Raw genomic sequence first — 14,427 nt, 5'->3', positions numbered from 1 at the left:
GCAGAAGTATGAGAACGGAGGGGACAGAGAAGCGACGCTTCCAGGAAGGCAGGCCCCAAGGAGCGGGCACTGCGGGAGGCCTGTCGCTCAGGACTTCTCCCCTCCTTCCTTCTGCGTCGCGGCCGGGCTCTTCCTACGGGACACGCTCTGTGCTAGACGCTCTGTGCTAGACGCTCTGTGCTAGACGCGGGGCCACACTGCCTTTTCCTGTCGCCACTGGCAAAACCCATGTGTCTAAGCTCCTCCTGTCCCCACACCCAATTCCCCAATCCCCCCCTTTCCTCCTGGACCCTGGGCTTGGTAGGTCCCTCTCGGTCCTGCCTTGAAATACGCTTGAAATGAGAAACCGTGAGGAGCTCAATCCTCACATGTGTGCACACCCCCCCCACACACACACACCCTGAGCACATGAAATCTCCCAGCAGTCCACGAGTTTTGAGCCTGAGAGAAGTTAAGCTCCAGTGACCTGCCACAGGTCTCCTGGCACCTGAGAACCAGGGTGTTCCCACAAGGCCAGAGTTGGGTGGGGACCCAGGAGGTGAGAAAGCTGCTTGCCAGGGTTTGACGACTGCTCGCACACCCAGGGCTGAGCGTGAAGGTCCCGTGTTGGCCGGCAAACCCAAAGCCTATTTACATCTAATCTATGAAGCCTACAAAAGGGGTCTCAGGGTGGGTCCCCTGGAAGGGGAAGCGGGTGGAATCCGGGAGGCATTGAAGGAGGTAGCGACAGCCCCGGGACGGTTCCCGGTAAGGCTCAGGTTGCCAGGGCAAGGACAGAAGGTGACCTGGGATCGCCTGTGGCCCCGTGCAGAGCATGCTGCTGCTGGGCAATCGTGGAGGTCAGCAAATGCCAGGCGAACCTGAATCCCCAGCGAACACACCCCTCTCGATGCTCCCTGCAGACGTGGCGTGAAAATGCAACGAAGCAGGATTTACGTTGGTCTTTATGAGCCAGAGCTGCCAGGTGCTGAGATAGCAGTGTCCACGCCGCACCGGGTGTGGGCTTCCAGGGGCCTCGGCAGCCTCCAGGGGCACATCCAAGTGGATATGGACTCTGAGCTACTCCCAGGCTGCCTGGCGGTTGTCTCCCTGGACAAGCGGACCCTTCTTCCTGTCCCTTGAGAATCATCAGGCCCTCTGTCCAGGCTGCGAGACCTGGCCCACAATACCTTCCCAGCCCCAGGCTGCAGAGGTTGGTGTTACTCAGGTGAGTGCTCCGCGTGGGGGTAGGCCCATGCTGGGTGCTCCCCGGATCCCTGGGGGCACGAGCTTAAGGGGAGCCCAGCCGGGCCAGCCCTCCGCAGACCACGGTGCGTCGCCGACGCTGGATTCTGTCACAGGGGCAGCGATGATCTTACTCTGGGACTGAGGACAACCGAGCCGTATTATGCTTATGCTGGTCTCTGCAGCTCGGAATTAGACCTGACACATTTGCGACAAACCTGTTTCTGACTTTCTCCTGTGCCCCTTTGGTCACCTGCTGGGGCTGGTTGTGGAAAGGTTCTGCTCTAGGTGCCGTGTTAGTGTGTGGAGCTCAGCATTCGTTTGGGGTGTTGGCAGATAAATGATGGCAAATGGTCATTAGGAACATGGGCCAGGGCCACTAGGGGGGGCTCAGTCGGTTAAGCATCTGCCTTCAGCTGAGGTCGCGATCCCAGGGGCCTGGAATTGAGCCCCGGGTTGGGCTCCCTGCTCAGCGGGCACTCTGTTTCTCCTTCTCCCTCTGCCCCTCCCCCTGTTCATGATCTTAAATAAATAAATAAATAAATAAATAAATAAATAAATAAATAAATAAAATCTTTAAAAAAAAAAAAAAAAGAACAGTCCAGCAAACCAGGTTCAAGTTCCCCAACACGCTTACTAGTTCTAGGACAAATGTCCTCAGCCCAGCAAGGAGGATCCTCAGACAGGCTCCTGCTATCTGTACCACGGCACTTCTGGGAAACAGCTCAGCTGAGCGGGTTCTGTTTGGTTCCCAACTCCTGTCCCTTGGACCTAAAAGCAGGAGCAGAGCCCATGGCCGCTCCGTGCATCCACGTGAGGTGCTGGCTCCGCTTTGCACGCCCGCCCTGGCCAGCTTCCTGTCCTCCCTGAGCACCGGCTCAGCCTGCTGCTGCTGCAGGGAACGCAGAGCCCCCCTGGTTAGATGAGCAGAGGCCCCTGTCTGCCCTTCCTGTCAGCCTTCTTAGTAATCAGTACCCTTAGGGACCTTATGACAGACGTGCCTAAGCACAAAACCAGAGCAGCTCGTCGCTACATTTTAAAAACAGAGTCAAAGTTGGAACAAGATGTAAAGAAGTAAAACCGCTGCCTCCAAGTAAGGAACTTTCTTGGTGCTCCCAGCCACCACCTAATCTCCTCTCCCACCCCCATCGTCAGTGGAAGTCAGGGTAGAAGCTCTTCTTTTGTGCATCTTTCTCAAAGATTTCAGGCAGGTTTAGCCCCAGATGCCAAAGCTGCGCCTGGCAGCTGCAGAACCACCCTGTCCGCAGCCTAGGCACTCTGGGGGCGCTGGGGGCCGGGCGCCGTCCTTGACGCTGGCTCCTGGTGAATCTGCTCAGCCAGGATGAGGGACGGGGACCCTCTTCTCCCAAAGGCTGCTGCAGAAGTGTCCCCAACCCTGCTTTTCCACATGCCTTTCCGGCCCTTCCTGCTGGCGAGGCAGCCAACACCATGGAGAAGCCCTGTAGCCAGTCTCCCCCCGAGACAGCCCTTCTGCTAATTCTTCCAAGGTTCCTGGTCCTAACAATGATTAATGCATCTGCTAAGACCAGTGCTTACACTCCAAACTGTCTCCTTTGAGACTCTGAAATAACTAAAGACTCCACTTAAACCAAGTATCACCAAAGAAAAAAAGCTTTTCAGCAATTTTAAATAAGGAGAGCCGATCAGGAAGGTACCTCCCCTGCCTGCTTATGGCTCTTCTTCCTCTCCTCACTCCCATAGTCTCCTGCTCTCCTCCGTAGTCTCCCTCCTGTCTTCTTCCCTCTTCCCTCCCACTTGGGTGAGTGCCTTCCTCTTTGCACCCTGGTCCCCCTCTCTCTGCATGCACCCCCACTCCAGTCCTGGTCACATGCATACAGAGTCCACGGGAGATTATGAAAGCACTGGGGTGAGAACAGAAAGGGTCCCCCCCGCGTTTTGCTTTGGGGAGGGCACCCAAAGGAGGGGGAGTGGTGGCCGGAGACCTGTGGAAGTCCAAGTTCAAAGCCCCGAAGGAAGACTCCCCCCACCTGCTCCCTCATAAGCTCGGTGTCCTAGGAGTTGCTTCTTTACTGTCAAAAATTAAAATGGAGGTCTTGACTCCATTCCTTGTTGGATCCTATATGGTTTCCTTAGACCTTTGTCATCTGTTATCTGCCAGCTAGCAAGGAGCAGAGTGGCCGGGTCCCCAGCCTGTCCCTGGCTCAGTCTGCTGACTCAGCTGGATTTTCAAGAATTTATCTGTAGTCCCTGCTGCTGTAGCTAAAGCCTGGTCCAACCCACAGACCCCAAATTGGGGATCCTAGTGCCAGCATCTTATTCCTGTACTCTGGGTCTGAGGGACAAAGTGGCCTCAAACACACACACACACACACACACACACACACACACACACACAGCTTCCCATACCCTCCGGCCTCACCCATTCCCCTCTCAGGGTGGGCAACTCCTGCCTGGGAACCAGGCTGCCCTGGAGTTGAGGAGTGTGCTTGGATTTAACAAACCAAGCTCCAAGATTAAAAAAAGAAAGAAAGAAAAAAGAAAAGAAAAGAGAAGAAAAGAAAAGAAAAGAAAAGAAAAGAAAAGAAAAGAAAAGAAAAGAAAAGAAAAGAAAAAGGAAACACTGCTGCTGCTCTACCCTGTCCTCCATCACCCCTCTTCCTCTTCCTCCCACCCTATGAATTCATTCTATCATTGACAGAACCCGGGCAGTGCACCCTGGATTAGGCCGCCCCTGGTGCATGCAGGGATGGCTGGGGATGTCCGTCCCCTGAGGCAGACAGGTCCCTTGAGATGGAGGCAGCCCCCCTACCACGGCCACTATTCCTCCAGCCTGCACGCTCCACTGGAAACCCGCACTCAGCAGGGGCGCTTCTCAGCAGAGGGCAAAGGGGACCATCAGCTGGAGCTTGCCAAAAAGTACTGACATGGTTTCTGAGCCAAATGATGTGTTTCAGCTGCCTGGGAGAGGCAGAAGGTGCCGGAAGGGCGTCCAATGAGCTGGTGCCCGACCCGACAGTGCTGAGGGATTACTGGAGGTTTGGGCTGGACTTGGGGTCTGCTTGCAGCCTCAAGGACTCGTGGAGAGGGTGCAGGGTCAGAAGTCAGGCTCTCCGGCTCCTTGTCCTAAGTTGCTTCGGTGGCTCTCCAGAGTCTGTCGGGCAACCCAAGGGGCCTGGCCCGGCCCTCACAGCCACGGAAGACCCTAGCCCTGGACAGTACTGTCTGCAACGCTGCCCCACCTGCTACTTACCATGCGCTTCATCTCCTTGGACACCTGGTTGCCCCCTAGGTGGTTGTAGAAGGGACGTTCGGCCCCCCAGTGGGGCGGGTTGTGCCCAATGGAGTTGGTTCTCTGGCGATTCATCTTGGCGATCATGGCCTTTTCTTCTTTCTGGGAGAAAAACCAGATGCATCAGCCTGTGGGCAGAGCCTACCAGAGGAGCCCAGGTCAGGGGGCTTCTCATTCCTCCCAGGGGCCTGGCCGTGCAGGGGTCGGTTGGGGCAGGTACCCTTCTCTTCTGTGCACAGCCTGGAGCCTAGAGCTCACTGCAGAGAGCATCCTAAATCCCTTCACACTCCCCAACGCTAGTCCTGGCTGGCCTAGGCGGGAGGCTGGTCTTTGGCAACTGTCATCGGCACAGAATCCTCGGGGGTGGGCAGGGATGTCCAAGGTGCCTCGGGGTAAAGGCGGGAAAGGAAACCAGGGATTGCAATCTCCACTCAACTTATCCCAGACAGATATGTTCTTCCAGAGAGAGCCATAGGGCAGGCCCTGCTGCCCTGAAGGTTCTAGAAACTTGGGTCCCTTGAGATGCAAAGAACAACAACATACATTATACAAATACACAAAGCAGGGCCTCCCTCAGCTGGCTTCCTGCGTGCCAACCATGATATCTGTCTGTCCATCCATCTAACGGGCTCCAGGCGGAAGGTTGGAGAGGCCCTGGGGAGACCTGAGCTGGCCTTCCCCTCAGCTCCCTCTCTGAGCCTGGGATGGAGCCTGTTGGATCAGGGCCGCAGCGGGGAGGGGACGCAGCTTGCTTCAGCTGACACTGCTCTAGGTGGGGGGAGAGGGTATGAGGTGTCACTCTCTGTCTCTGTTTCGTCCTTGCTGGACCCACCTTTCAAGTTGGAAGAACATGACCCAGAGAACCCAGGGTAAAAGGTGAGCACTTGGCCTGGGTGGGGCAGGAAGGGGGTGCTGAAGACCTTGCTACCTTGGCAGAGGAGAGAGCGTGGGAGGGGGGCCTGGAGGGAGGTCAGGTCACCCATACTCTTGTAAAAGAGCAAGCAAGTGTTCAAAAATGTGTCAAATAAGCCACTAGGTGCTCTTGCCGGAGCGCCTAAATCCTCCACCATCCCTGTTTGTGGTCCGTGGGGGCCCGACACAGCTCGTGTGCTGCTGTGTCACATGGGGTGCCCCGTTGACATCCTTGCCAGGGTGGACACCCGCCTCCAAGGAGCCCCCAAATCTACCTTTGCTGTCACCCAAGACTTTCTCCGGACTTTTCTCTCTCTGCTTAATTTTATCTTTGGTCTAACTTCTCAGGAAAGAAAGAGGGAAGCTTTTCTCTAGCAAAGGTCGCTGACCAACAGGTCAACGCAACGGAAAGCTTCGTCAGTAAAAGGCATTTTAATCTAGGGAGAAATAGAAAATGTTCTCTTCATTCGCTTTAAAAATTAAGAACATGGAACATGACACTATTAAAAATAGAACGCCAAAGCCTGCTAATAATTCAGTTTTATATTTGGGCGAGTGTGGGCTGGGACAAAGGGAGGCAGGAGAAAGGGAAAGGACGGAGGTCCTCCGGAAACCCGAACGTCTGTAGGGACTGGCAGAGACAGGTGAGAGATGGAGAGACAGAGACAGGCCCGATGTCCGCCTGGTTCAGGCAACAGACCAGGAGCGGGGCGGGCGTGAAACAAATGCACAGACAGTGGCCGGGGGACAGATCTCCTGGCTGTTCCATTTCCACGCCCTGGCCTGCTGCTGTGCCCCTGCTAACTGATTTCAGGCCTGTTGCATTTCTGCAACGGTGGGAAAATGAAAGGATCCCCGTCTGCCATCAGCCTTTGCAAGCGCTCCGGGGTGCAAGCACTCGATGTGCTTCCCGGGCTGCAGGAGCTGCAGTGGCATGAGGGATCCACCACTTAACTCAAGGAGACACGAAGACTCAGAAGCGGATGCCAAGAAACATTCCTTCCCAGGAAAACTAAGGCCCTGCCGGGGCCCCCCACCACTCCCGGCTCTCCGGCCCCCTGGCCCTTGGGCCCCCCCACCCCGCCGGACCCGCTTCTGGGTGCAGCGCAGGATGAGGAAGGTCTCGATACTGTGCTCCTTGAGGTAGGCGTTGCGCTCGCCCCCGCAGCCTGGCTCCACCTCGTAGTCACCGTTCAAGTAGCTGAGTGTGGCCTTGGTGATGTGGATGCGCCTGCATGGGGAGGGACGCAGGGAGACGAGAGCAGAGGACAAGACTTGACAACCCCAGCCCCCTGCAGAGCCACACCTCGAGCCCCGAACTCTGGCTCAACTGCCAACCCCAACCGAGGCCCCGACCTAGGTCTCGAAGGGCCATATCCCCCCACTGCCACCAGGGCGGCTCGGGTGGGCCCCTCCCGAGCTCACCGCCACCCTGGCTGCACCGCAGCACATCAGGCTGTCTCATCATCACGGGCCCGTCAGGAGGACACAGCCTCAGTCTTCCCAACTTTGCGAACCCACTCAGCCCAGCAGTGGCTCGGCTCCGGCTGATGCAGGACTGAGTTCAGATCCCCTAGCCTGGCACGGTGCCCCTTTACTACAGGCACTGCTTCCCCACCGGTCCCTACGAGGTCAAGTGCTCTACTTCCATTCCTTGGAAATACTGTGCTTCCCACGCCTGAGCCTGTCCTCGCCCTGGTCCCTCGGCCGGGCCCTCTCCCCACCTCCACCACCTCCCTCACCTGTGCGAATCCTGCCCCGTCATCCAGGCCAGCTCAGGTCCCACCTTCCTTTCGGTCCTGGACGCCCAGGAAATACCCATGGCTCCTCCCTCCCCCAGAACTTGACCCCACCTTATCGCACCACAAGCCGCCCTGTTTTGTGCAAGAACCTTCTAGGTGAAGCCTGGGGAAAAGGTTGAGAGGATGCTCCCTACAGCTTGCCACAGTGTGGGGCAAGTGGTTGGCCAAGGAGAGGACTTTCTACTTAAATTCGGCCGCCCCGGAGCTGCGAGTCTGCCCGTCGTGCCCACCCCAGCCCCACGCCCCGCAGCAGAGTGGGGCCCTCACTCACCCAGCCTTGCCTCCAGCTTCCATATGGTTGGCCAGCGTGACGTCATTAGACCAGACGTCGAACTGCCACTTCCTGAGACCAAGGACACCGCAGTGTACTCGCCCACTGTGAATTCCCACGCGCATGTTCACGTTCACCCCTGTCACCTCCCGGACCAACCTGGGGATGGAGCAGGGGTAAGGCTGGGAGAGGGTCGGGGCCAGGCGCACAGAGTAGGGGAGGTGTGGGGTCGGGGTGTGACACAGGTGCAGGCGTCAAAGCGGCATTTCTCTCTAGTCTAGCCCCCAGGGCAGGGTCTGCGACTGTTCACCCAAGGGGTGCCCGGGGCTGAGCCATGGGGCGCTGCTTCCTGGCGTGGCCACAAGAGGGCACAGCGCCTCACCCTACAAGCCCGGCCCTACAAGCCCGGCCCCACGGTGCCTGCCAAGGCACCCAGGGCGCTGTGTTCTCAAGGTGCAAACGCGAACCATGCCCACTCGAGCCAAACGGGGGAAGTCCCAGCCACTCCAAACCCCACTCATCTAACGTTCAGATTTGTCCACGCTGCTGCTTCTCGGACACAATTTGCAGCATAATAGCAAAAGGTGGTTAACGGAGTTTCAAGGGCGGACATCTGTGCTGCTCAGGAGAGGAGGGGAGCCTGAACAGGTGCAGCCTGAACAGGTGCAGGGGAGGTTCCATGTGCTAGAAGGTGGCACCAGGACCCCGGCCCGCCCCGGCCACGAACCACACCCAGGGGTGAGGGGCTCTCCAGGAGATGGGCGGGCCCTCTGGGTTGGAGAGTGTGATGGGCGCTATATCCTGCGTGTGTCTGAGGTGCGGGGTCTGCAGGAGAGGGTGCAGGTGCTCCAGGGGGAGGCATCAGGGACCTGGGTGCTCCGATACCCCGGGGTAGGCCCGCTCAGCCAGCGGCAGGAGCAGCCGAGGACGCTGGCCCTCCTCCCACCCCCGACGCAGGGCAGAGGCACGTCATTCCTGGCTTCTCTCGTCCTGGCTATCTCTGCTGGAGCTGTGCCTTCGTGCACGGTGCCTCGGGGCCCTTGCTTCGGGCGATAACAACCCGATCTACCTTTCTGGCTTAACCCCCGGGGCCACCTGCTGCAGGAAGCCTCTGCTGGTCCTCCCGATGGAAACGAATGCCCCCTCCGGGGCCCTCCCATGCAGCCTGCCTCTCTCACCTGCTGGGGTCTGCTCCGCTGGTACCACAGCAGCGGGAGTCCCGGCCTCTCCCTCAACAGACTCGGTGCTCCCGGGCGAGGGAAGGAAGCACTAGCTCGCCCAGGCATGCAGGGCCATCAGCGACAACCGCCGGGGGGAGCTCCGCCAAACCGAAGGGACCCGGCCTCCGTCCTGGACGGCTACTCTGACCTCTGACCTTGTCCACCGAGGCTTTTCCTGTGCCCCTGCCCAGGATACTTCTGAAGCTCCAAAGCCACCAAGCCTAAGCTTGGATTTTCCATATATTTTTTTTTGATTTTCCATATCTTTTAATGGAAGATGGGGCCCCCTCTCTGGACAGCAGTGACCAAGAATTGGCCAAAGCTCTTTTTTACTATTGTTTCTGGCAAAGATGGATTTTCTTAAATGGGGACACCCGTGTTTTCCATCCACCCACCGTGTTATATCACCCTGGGGGAGGGGCGGATGTTTAACCTCTGTGAGTCCAACCTTTCTCATCTGGGAAGAAATGGGGCCAAAAGGGCCCTACACCTGCCTGGGTGGTTGTGGGACTAAGAGACTAGGGAGCAATGCATAGGGCGCAGCTCGCAGGCCAGCTGGTCCTCCTCTCCTGCAGAGGTGGGGCCACGCCTCCTGCTGCCCTGGAGTCTGCAAAGTTTTCCCTTCCTACAGGACATGTTCCTCGGGGATAAACTTCCCAGGCTGCTGTGGGCAGAAGTTGCCCAGGATAAGGCTCAAAGCCAAGAGATGCGAAGCAACCCTCCAACGTCCGTTACCCAGGCTGTGGGACGGTCCCCTCACAGACGGGCACTTACGAGATGGCCTCAATCATGTCCATGCCCATCTCCACGCAGCAGTGGGCGTGGTCGGCCCTCGCTTCGGGCAGCCCAGAGACACAGTAATAACAATCCCCCAGGATCTTAATACGTAAACAGTGATTCTCCTGGAAAGCAAATTAATTTTAAAAATTAAAAATAGTAGGAAAGAGAAGTGGGAGGGAAAGAAACGGGAAGCAAACAGATTCACCCCATGCCTGGAATAACTTGCCTTTTAGGGCAGTGAGCACAGACCCAGTGCCGGCAGATGCATGGCCCCAGCCCCAGGACAGGCTTATCAAGAGCTGGGGGGGATGGAGGACAGGCTGAGCAGCCCTCAGGCATTCCAGCCTCCCCAGGCTCAGGAACTCACTTTTACGGTCACTGCTGAGACCCAAGAAGAATGCAGCTGGTCCGATGCGGGAGCAAATAGGGCAGACTCGTCAGTTTGAGGAAGGCCCCCAAGTTGAGAGTCAGTGTCCCTGGTTCCACTCCCAGGCCCTAGAGAAGGCTCGGACTCTTGGCCTAAGGTTCTACCAACAGTTTTCTGATTCTCCTTCTTTTACAGAAGACTGAAGCAGGAATGAGACTTAGCCAAAGCTTGTCTGACCCTCAGACTGTCTGAGACTTTGACCAGAGTGATGCTAACCAGCAAGCCTGTGAGCGATAAGACCCCCACAGAGCTGAGGCACTCTGCTGCTCCTGAGTACAATAAGGTCAAGACTGATCCAGGACTAGGACTGGGATGGGGTGTCATTAGTCACCAGTCCTCAGCTCTCCAAGGCTGGCCCCCAGAAGTTACTTCAGGAAGTGGGACACTGGGATGCATGTGTCCGTGTGGCCTTGGATCCTCATTTAAGGCCCATCCTATGTCTGAGGTCCCAGCACATATCCAACTCCCCTCATTCCTGTTCAGTGATAAAAAAAAAAAGCATCAGGCTGGCGTGAGACCCACCATCTCCTGCTCTTAGAGGCCCTGGCACCACCTCCGACCAGCGCCAGCCTCTCCTCAATGATCTGATGTCCTGTAGGGCGAAAGGGAATGTGGCCGCAGGTCGTTGGACATTGCCAGTAAGTGGCCCCTGACACATAATGATTCTACAAAGGCCCAGAGCATCACTCAAAGACACAAAAGCTGGGAAAGGATAACAGTGTAAACAGGGACCTAACGAGTAAACACGTCATTTACTACTCCAGGCCCTGGGCTGCTACTTCCAATTTGTCCAAACGGTGCAGAGTCCTCTTTCTGGAAGCCTCTGGGGGCTGACACACAGCTGTCCGCAGGCCAGTTGGGTTTCAGACTCATTCTCTCACCACTCTGGCCGACCTCATCAAGAAAATGGCTCTATGGGCACATAATTTGCCCCACCGAGCAGAAATTCCTCAGGGGCCTGGGCAGTGTCACCTGCAAGCCTTACCAACCCCTTCCTGAGACGGAGAGCTGGCTCCCTTGCTCCCTGTGACCAATGACAGTATAAAAACACATCCGACTGCGTGCGGTGTGAGGACACGTAGCCACAGCCCGTGCAGCCCCTCTGCCCCTCCCCAGTTCTCAGCAGTGGGCTCCGCACAACAGGGCACATGAAGGCACAGTGCCTGTCGCTGGGGCCCGGTGGGTCCTTGGCCACGGCACTCTCCCTCGGGCAGCGCAGATGGGCCTACCCTTCTGGCTCTGGCGCGGGCCCTGGGTGCTGAGGACAGTAGGGAGGGTGACTCACCGCAGCCAGCTTGTCGAAGCGGGCGAAGAGCTCATTGAGCGTCATGACCAGCTCCTGGGCAGTGCACTGGGATGCCAGGCTGGTGAAGCCCTCGATGTCAGCAAACAGGATGCTGGGGAGACAGGTGGAGGAAGACCCCCATGAGGGAGGAAGGTCAGGGGGACAGCCGGGGCCACCCTGGGCCTTAGGAGGGCTGCTGGCCAGCAAGAGTCCTGGGGAGGCCGGGGGCGGGGGGTTCCAAATGGCTGCTGGGGAGGCATAAAGAGGCCTGGCAGTGGAGAACCGAGGAGGCTGGCCTCTCCGGGCTGGCTGGGAGACGAGATACAGTCCTGCCTTCTGTGCTCTAATTATGCCTTCATTCCTGCCCGGGTCAGGGGGTGGGGGTGTGTGTGCAGAGGCATATGAGGCCTGGGAGTGAGTCTGCCTCAGGTACCAGAGGCAGGGGCCTGCCTCCCCGTACCCTCCCAGTTGTCACCTCTTGAGCCTGCCCTGTTTGACTCCTGAGCAGCCCCTCAAGGTAGCTGGGACCCTTGATTCATGTGCTTTGAAAATGCTTCGGGCCTCGATGGCAACCATACTAAGGTCTCACTTCCCAGTCCCACAGATAAGATTTCGGACCGAAGCCCTCCGTCCCTAGGGAGTCCTCTAGAAGGGACAGACTAAAGAGGCTCAGGGAGGAAAGAGAGGGGAAGACATAGCCAGCAAGCACATCTGGAAGCCTCCAGCTCGTCCCTGCCAGCAGCTCCAGCCTCATCCCCAGGCGCGTCGTCAAATGTAGCAGCCAGTCCCTGCACTGCGCACTGTGGATCTCCTATCCATCTCCACGGCTTGTGTTCCCGAGGTTAAAACTGTCTTCCTTTTCTTTCACCACACGCTGCTACAGGTGAGGCCCCGGGGCTGGAGAGTTGGAAGGGCCCCTGGAGTTTTGTTTTGTTTTTTTTTTTCTTTAAATGAACACAAAAATGTAATAACTCTCATGTACTGAGATGCTCCCAGTGGCCTGGCTCAGAGCTGGGAGCTTCCAAAGTGTCTTCTCACTGAGTCCTCCAGGCAGCCCTGCAGGGAAGGCTTGGTGTCTCCTCGCGGACGAGGCAGCTGAGCCTGGGGAAAGAAGCTGCAGACAGCAGCCTGGTGGGCTCCTTCCCCCGGGCCTGTGTTCTTCCCACCATGCCACAAGGCTCCTGAGGCTCTAGATCGTCTTCCTTTTTAAAATTAAGAATGTAGAACTAAACACATCTTGTCACTGTATTTGGAAAATGTGTATTAGGGCATTAAGCCTGTCTTCCTATTCTGATGTTTGACATCTGGGGTCAGTAAGGCCTGGGGAGCCTATTGGTCCGTCCCAGGCTAGCTGGGTCTTAGAGAGAGCCAACAGCTTTCCTTAGGGTGCAGAGCCCCGCACCCCAACCAGGCTCTCACACCCCAGCCACTACTCTCCTGCCCCGATCACCTCAGGGACAGGTACCAGACCCAGTCCCTATACTCCAGGGCCCACTGAAATTATGTAAACTAGCCCATCCCAAGCCTGCTTTCTCTCTGCCTCACCTATTCCTTCCTGCAGAAACCCCATTGAAGGCTCTGGTCCTCGACCTCCTCTCACTCTGCCTCCGGGGCCACCATAGTGCTTCCCCACTGGTGGAGGTGGGGGCTGGTTTCCCACGGTGTGGCGTGCTCCCTCCTCCCAGGGTGAGTAACAACTGATCTTTTCAATGGCAGTTGTCTCCTCATCTATTTGCCTTTGCATGCCTGGATAATAACAAAGCCTGCATCTGGAAACAGCTGGACTGTTCTGAGCACTTCATGGGTATTTTTTTTTAATTTTTATTTATTTATGATAGAGAGAGAGAGAGAGGCAGAGACACAGGCAGAGGGAGAAGCAGGCTCCATGCACCGGGAGCCCGACGTGGGATTCGATCCCGGGTCTCCAGGATCGTGCCCTGGGCCAAAGGCAGGCGCTAAACCGCTGTGCCACCCAGGGATCCCCCGCACTTCATGGGTATTAACGCACTTCAACATCACGACCACCCTGTGAGGTCAGCATCCTCCTCTTCTTACAGGTGAGAAAACGGAGGCACAGAGGGGATGAGTCACATGCCTAAAGCCACACGGGCAACCTGTCTTCACGGCCCAGGAGTTGAACCTATAAATATTAAGCTGATGGCCCCACAGCCATCTTAAATGAATAAGAGCATCATTCAGGGGTCTGGCATTGTATGCGGGGCAGAGGGAGGCAGAGGGGCACGTTTGGGCCGCCAGGCGTGGCAGTCCAGGACTCGAGGACTCCACCGAGGGGGGGCACGCGCACCAGCTGCTTGCCAGCTCACACGAGGGAAGGTGCAAACAGACGAGCCGAAGGAGGGGAAAGAAGAGAAGCTGAGGGGGAGGAGGAGGAAGAGGAGTGGAGTGGAGAGAAGCTGCCCTGGCAGGGCACAGGAGAGGGCAGCTATGCGGGCAAGGGCTCAGAAGGTGCACGGGAGTCGGGGGGCTCCACCAGCCTTTGGTACCTGGGGTCTGACGGGCTCAGCAGCCTGCCTGCCAGGTAAGAGGAGCAGGTGAGGGCAGGCTGCCCTGCTCCGGATGCTGATCGCAGCTCCCTAACAAGGTGCAGCCCTCTCCCCACCCACCTGCACTTCCCTGCCTGCCAATCTTTCAGGCATCTGGCCCACTCCACTCAGGAACGAGAGGAAGGTCTCCCCCGGTCTAGGTAAAAGCACCGTCACATGGCTGTTCTGGAAATTCTTCTCTAACACTCAGGAAACCAAAGCCAGCTCAGGCTGGGGTCAAGATCCACTGCTCCAGACCTAGGAAACCTTCATCGGCCAGGGTCAGTATCTCCAAAGCAAAGCCAGCAGGTGCCAGGCCCAGCGGCTATTCTATGCCAAGTCCAAAGCTGCAAGCGGAGGCCTGGCTTAGGCGGCTGATGAGACCCCAAAGTTCCTGAACCCCGCACTTGGACCACCGGGTCAGGTAGCCCAGGGCAGCAGGCTGACGAGAAGCAGGGGAGGAAGGAGAGAATGGGCCCAGGGGCTCAGGGGGTGAGTCTGGGACTCCATCGACAGGGGCGCACTCGGCAGCTGTGGCATCACTGAGCTGCGACCTCCCACACCTGCTGAGCTGACCCAGCCAGGCAGGAGGGACAGGCCTGCCACCATGCTCCTCCTCCACGGGGGACCTCGCTGGCCCTTAGAACACTTTCTTCCACAGCTGCTTACACCCCCGCTAGACCAGCGGCTCT

The 14,427-nt window shown here is 57.5% G+C and overlaps 1 protein-coding gene across 1 annotated transcript in view; it reads right to left on the bottom strand.

The window, feature by feature from the left end:
• Positions 1-14,427, bottom strand: part of ADCY5 (adenylate cyclase 5) — a 146,729-nt gene that overhangs the window by 32,002 nt on the left and 100,300 nt on the right. The window contains exons 4-8 of the mRNA XM_055316382.1: positions 11,193-11,304; positions 9,475-9,602; positions 7,481-7,639; positions 6,497-6,638; positions 4,457-4,597 (exon numbers count right to left, since the gene is read on the bottom strand). Coding sequence (XP_055172357.1) covers positions 4,457-4,597; positions 6,497-6,638; positions 7,481-7,639; positions 9,475-9,602; positions 11,193-11,304 — 682 coding nt within the window. The remainder of the gene's footprint in view (positions 1-4,456; positions 4,598-6,496; positions 6,639-7,480; positions 7,640-9,474; positions 9,603-11,192; positions 11,305-14,427) is intronic.

The sequence above is a fragment of the Nyctereutes procyonoides genome, unplaced genomic scaffold (assembly GCF_905146905.1).
Source record: "Nyctereutes procyonoides isolate TBG_1078 unplaced genomic scaffold, NYPRO_anot_genome, whole genome shotgun sequence".
Classification (NCBI taxonomy): domain Eukaryota; kingdom Metazoa; phylum Chordata; class Mammalia; order Carnivora; family Canidae; genus Nyctereutes; species Nyctereutes procyonoides.
This window is presented reverse-complemented; position numbering and strand designations above follow the sequence as displayed.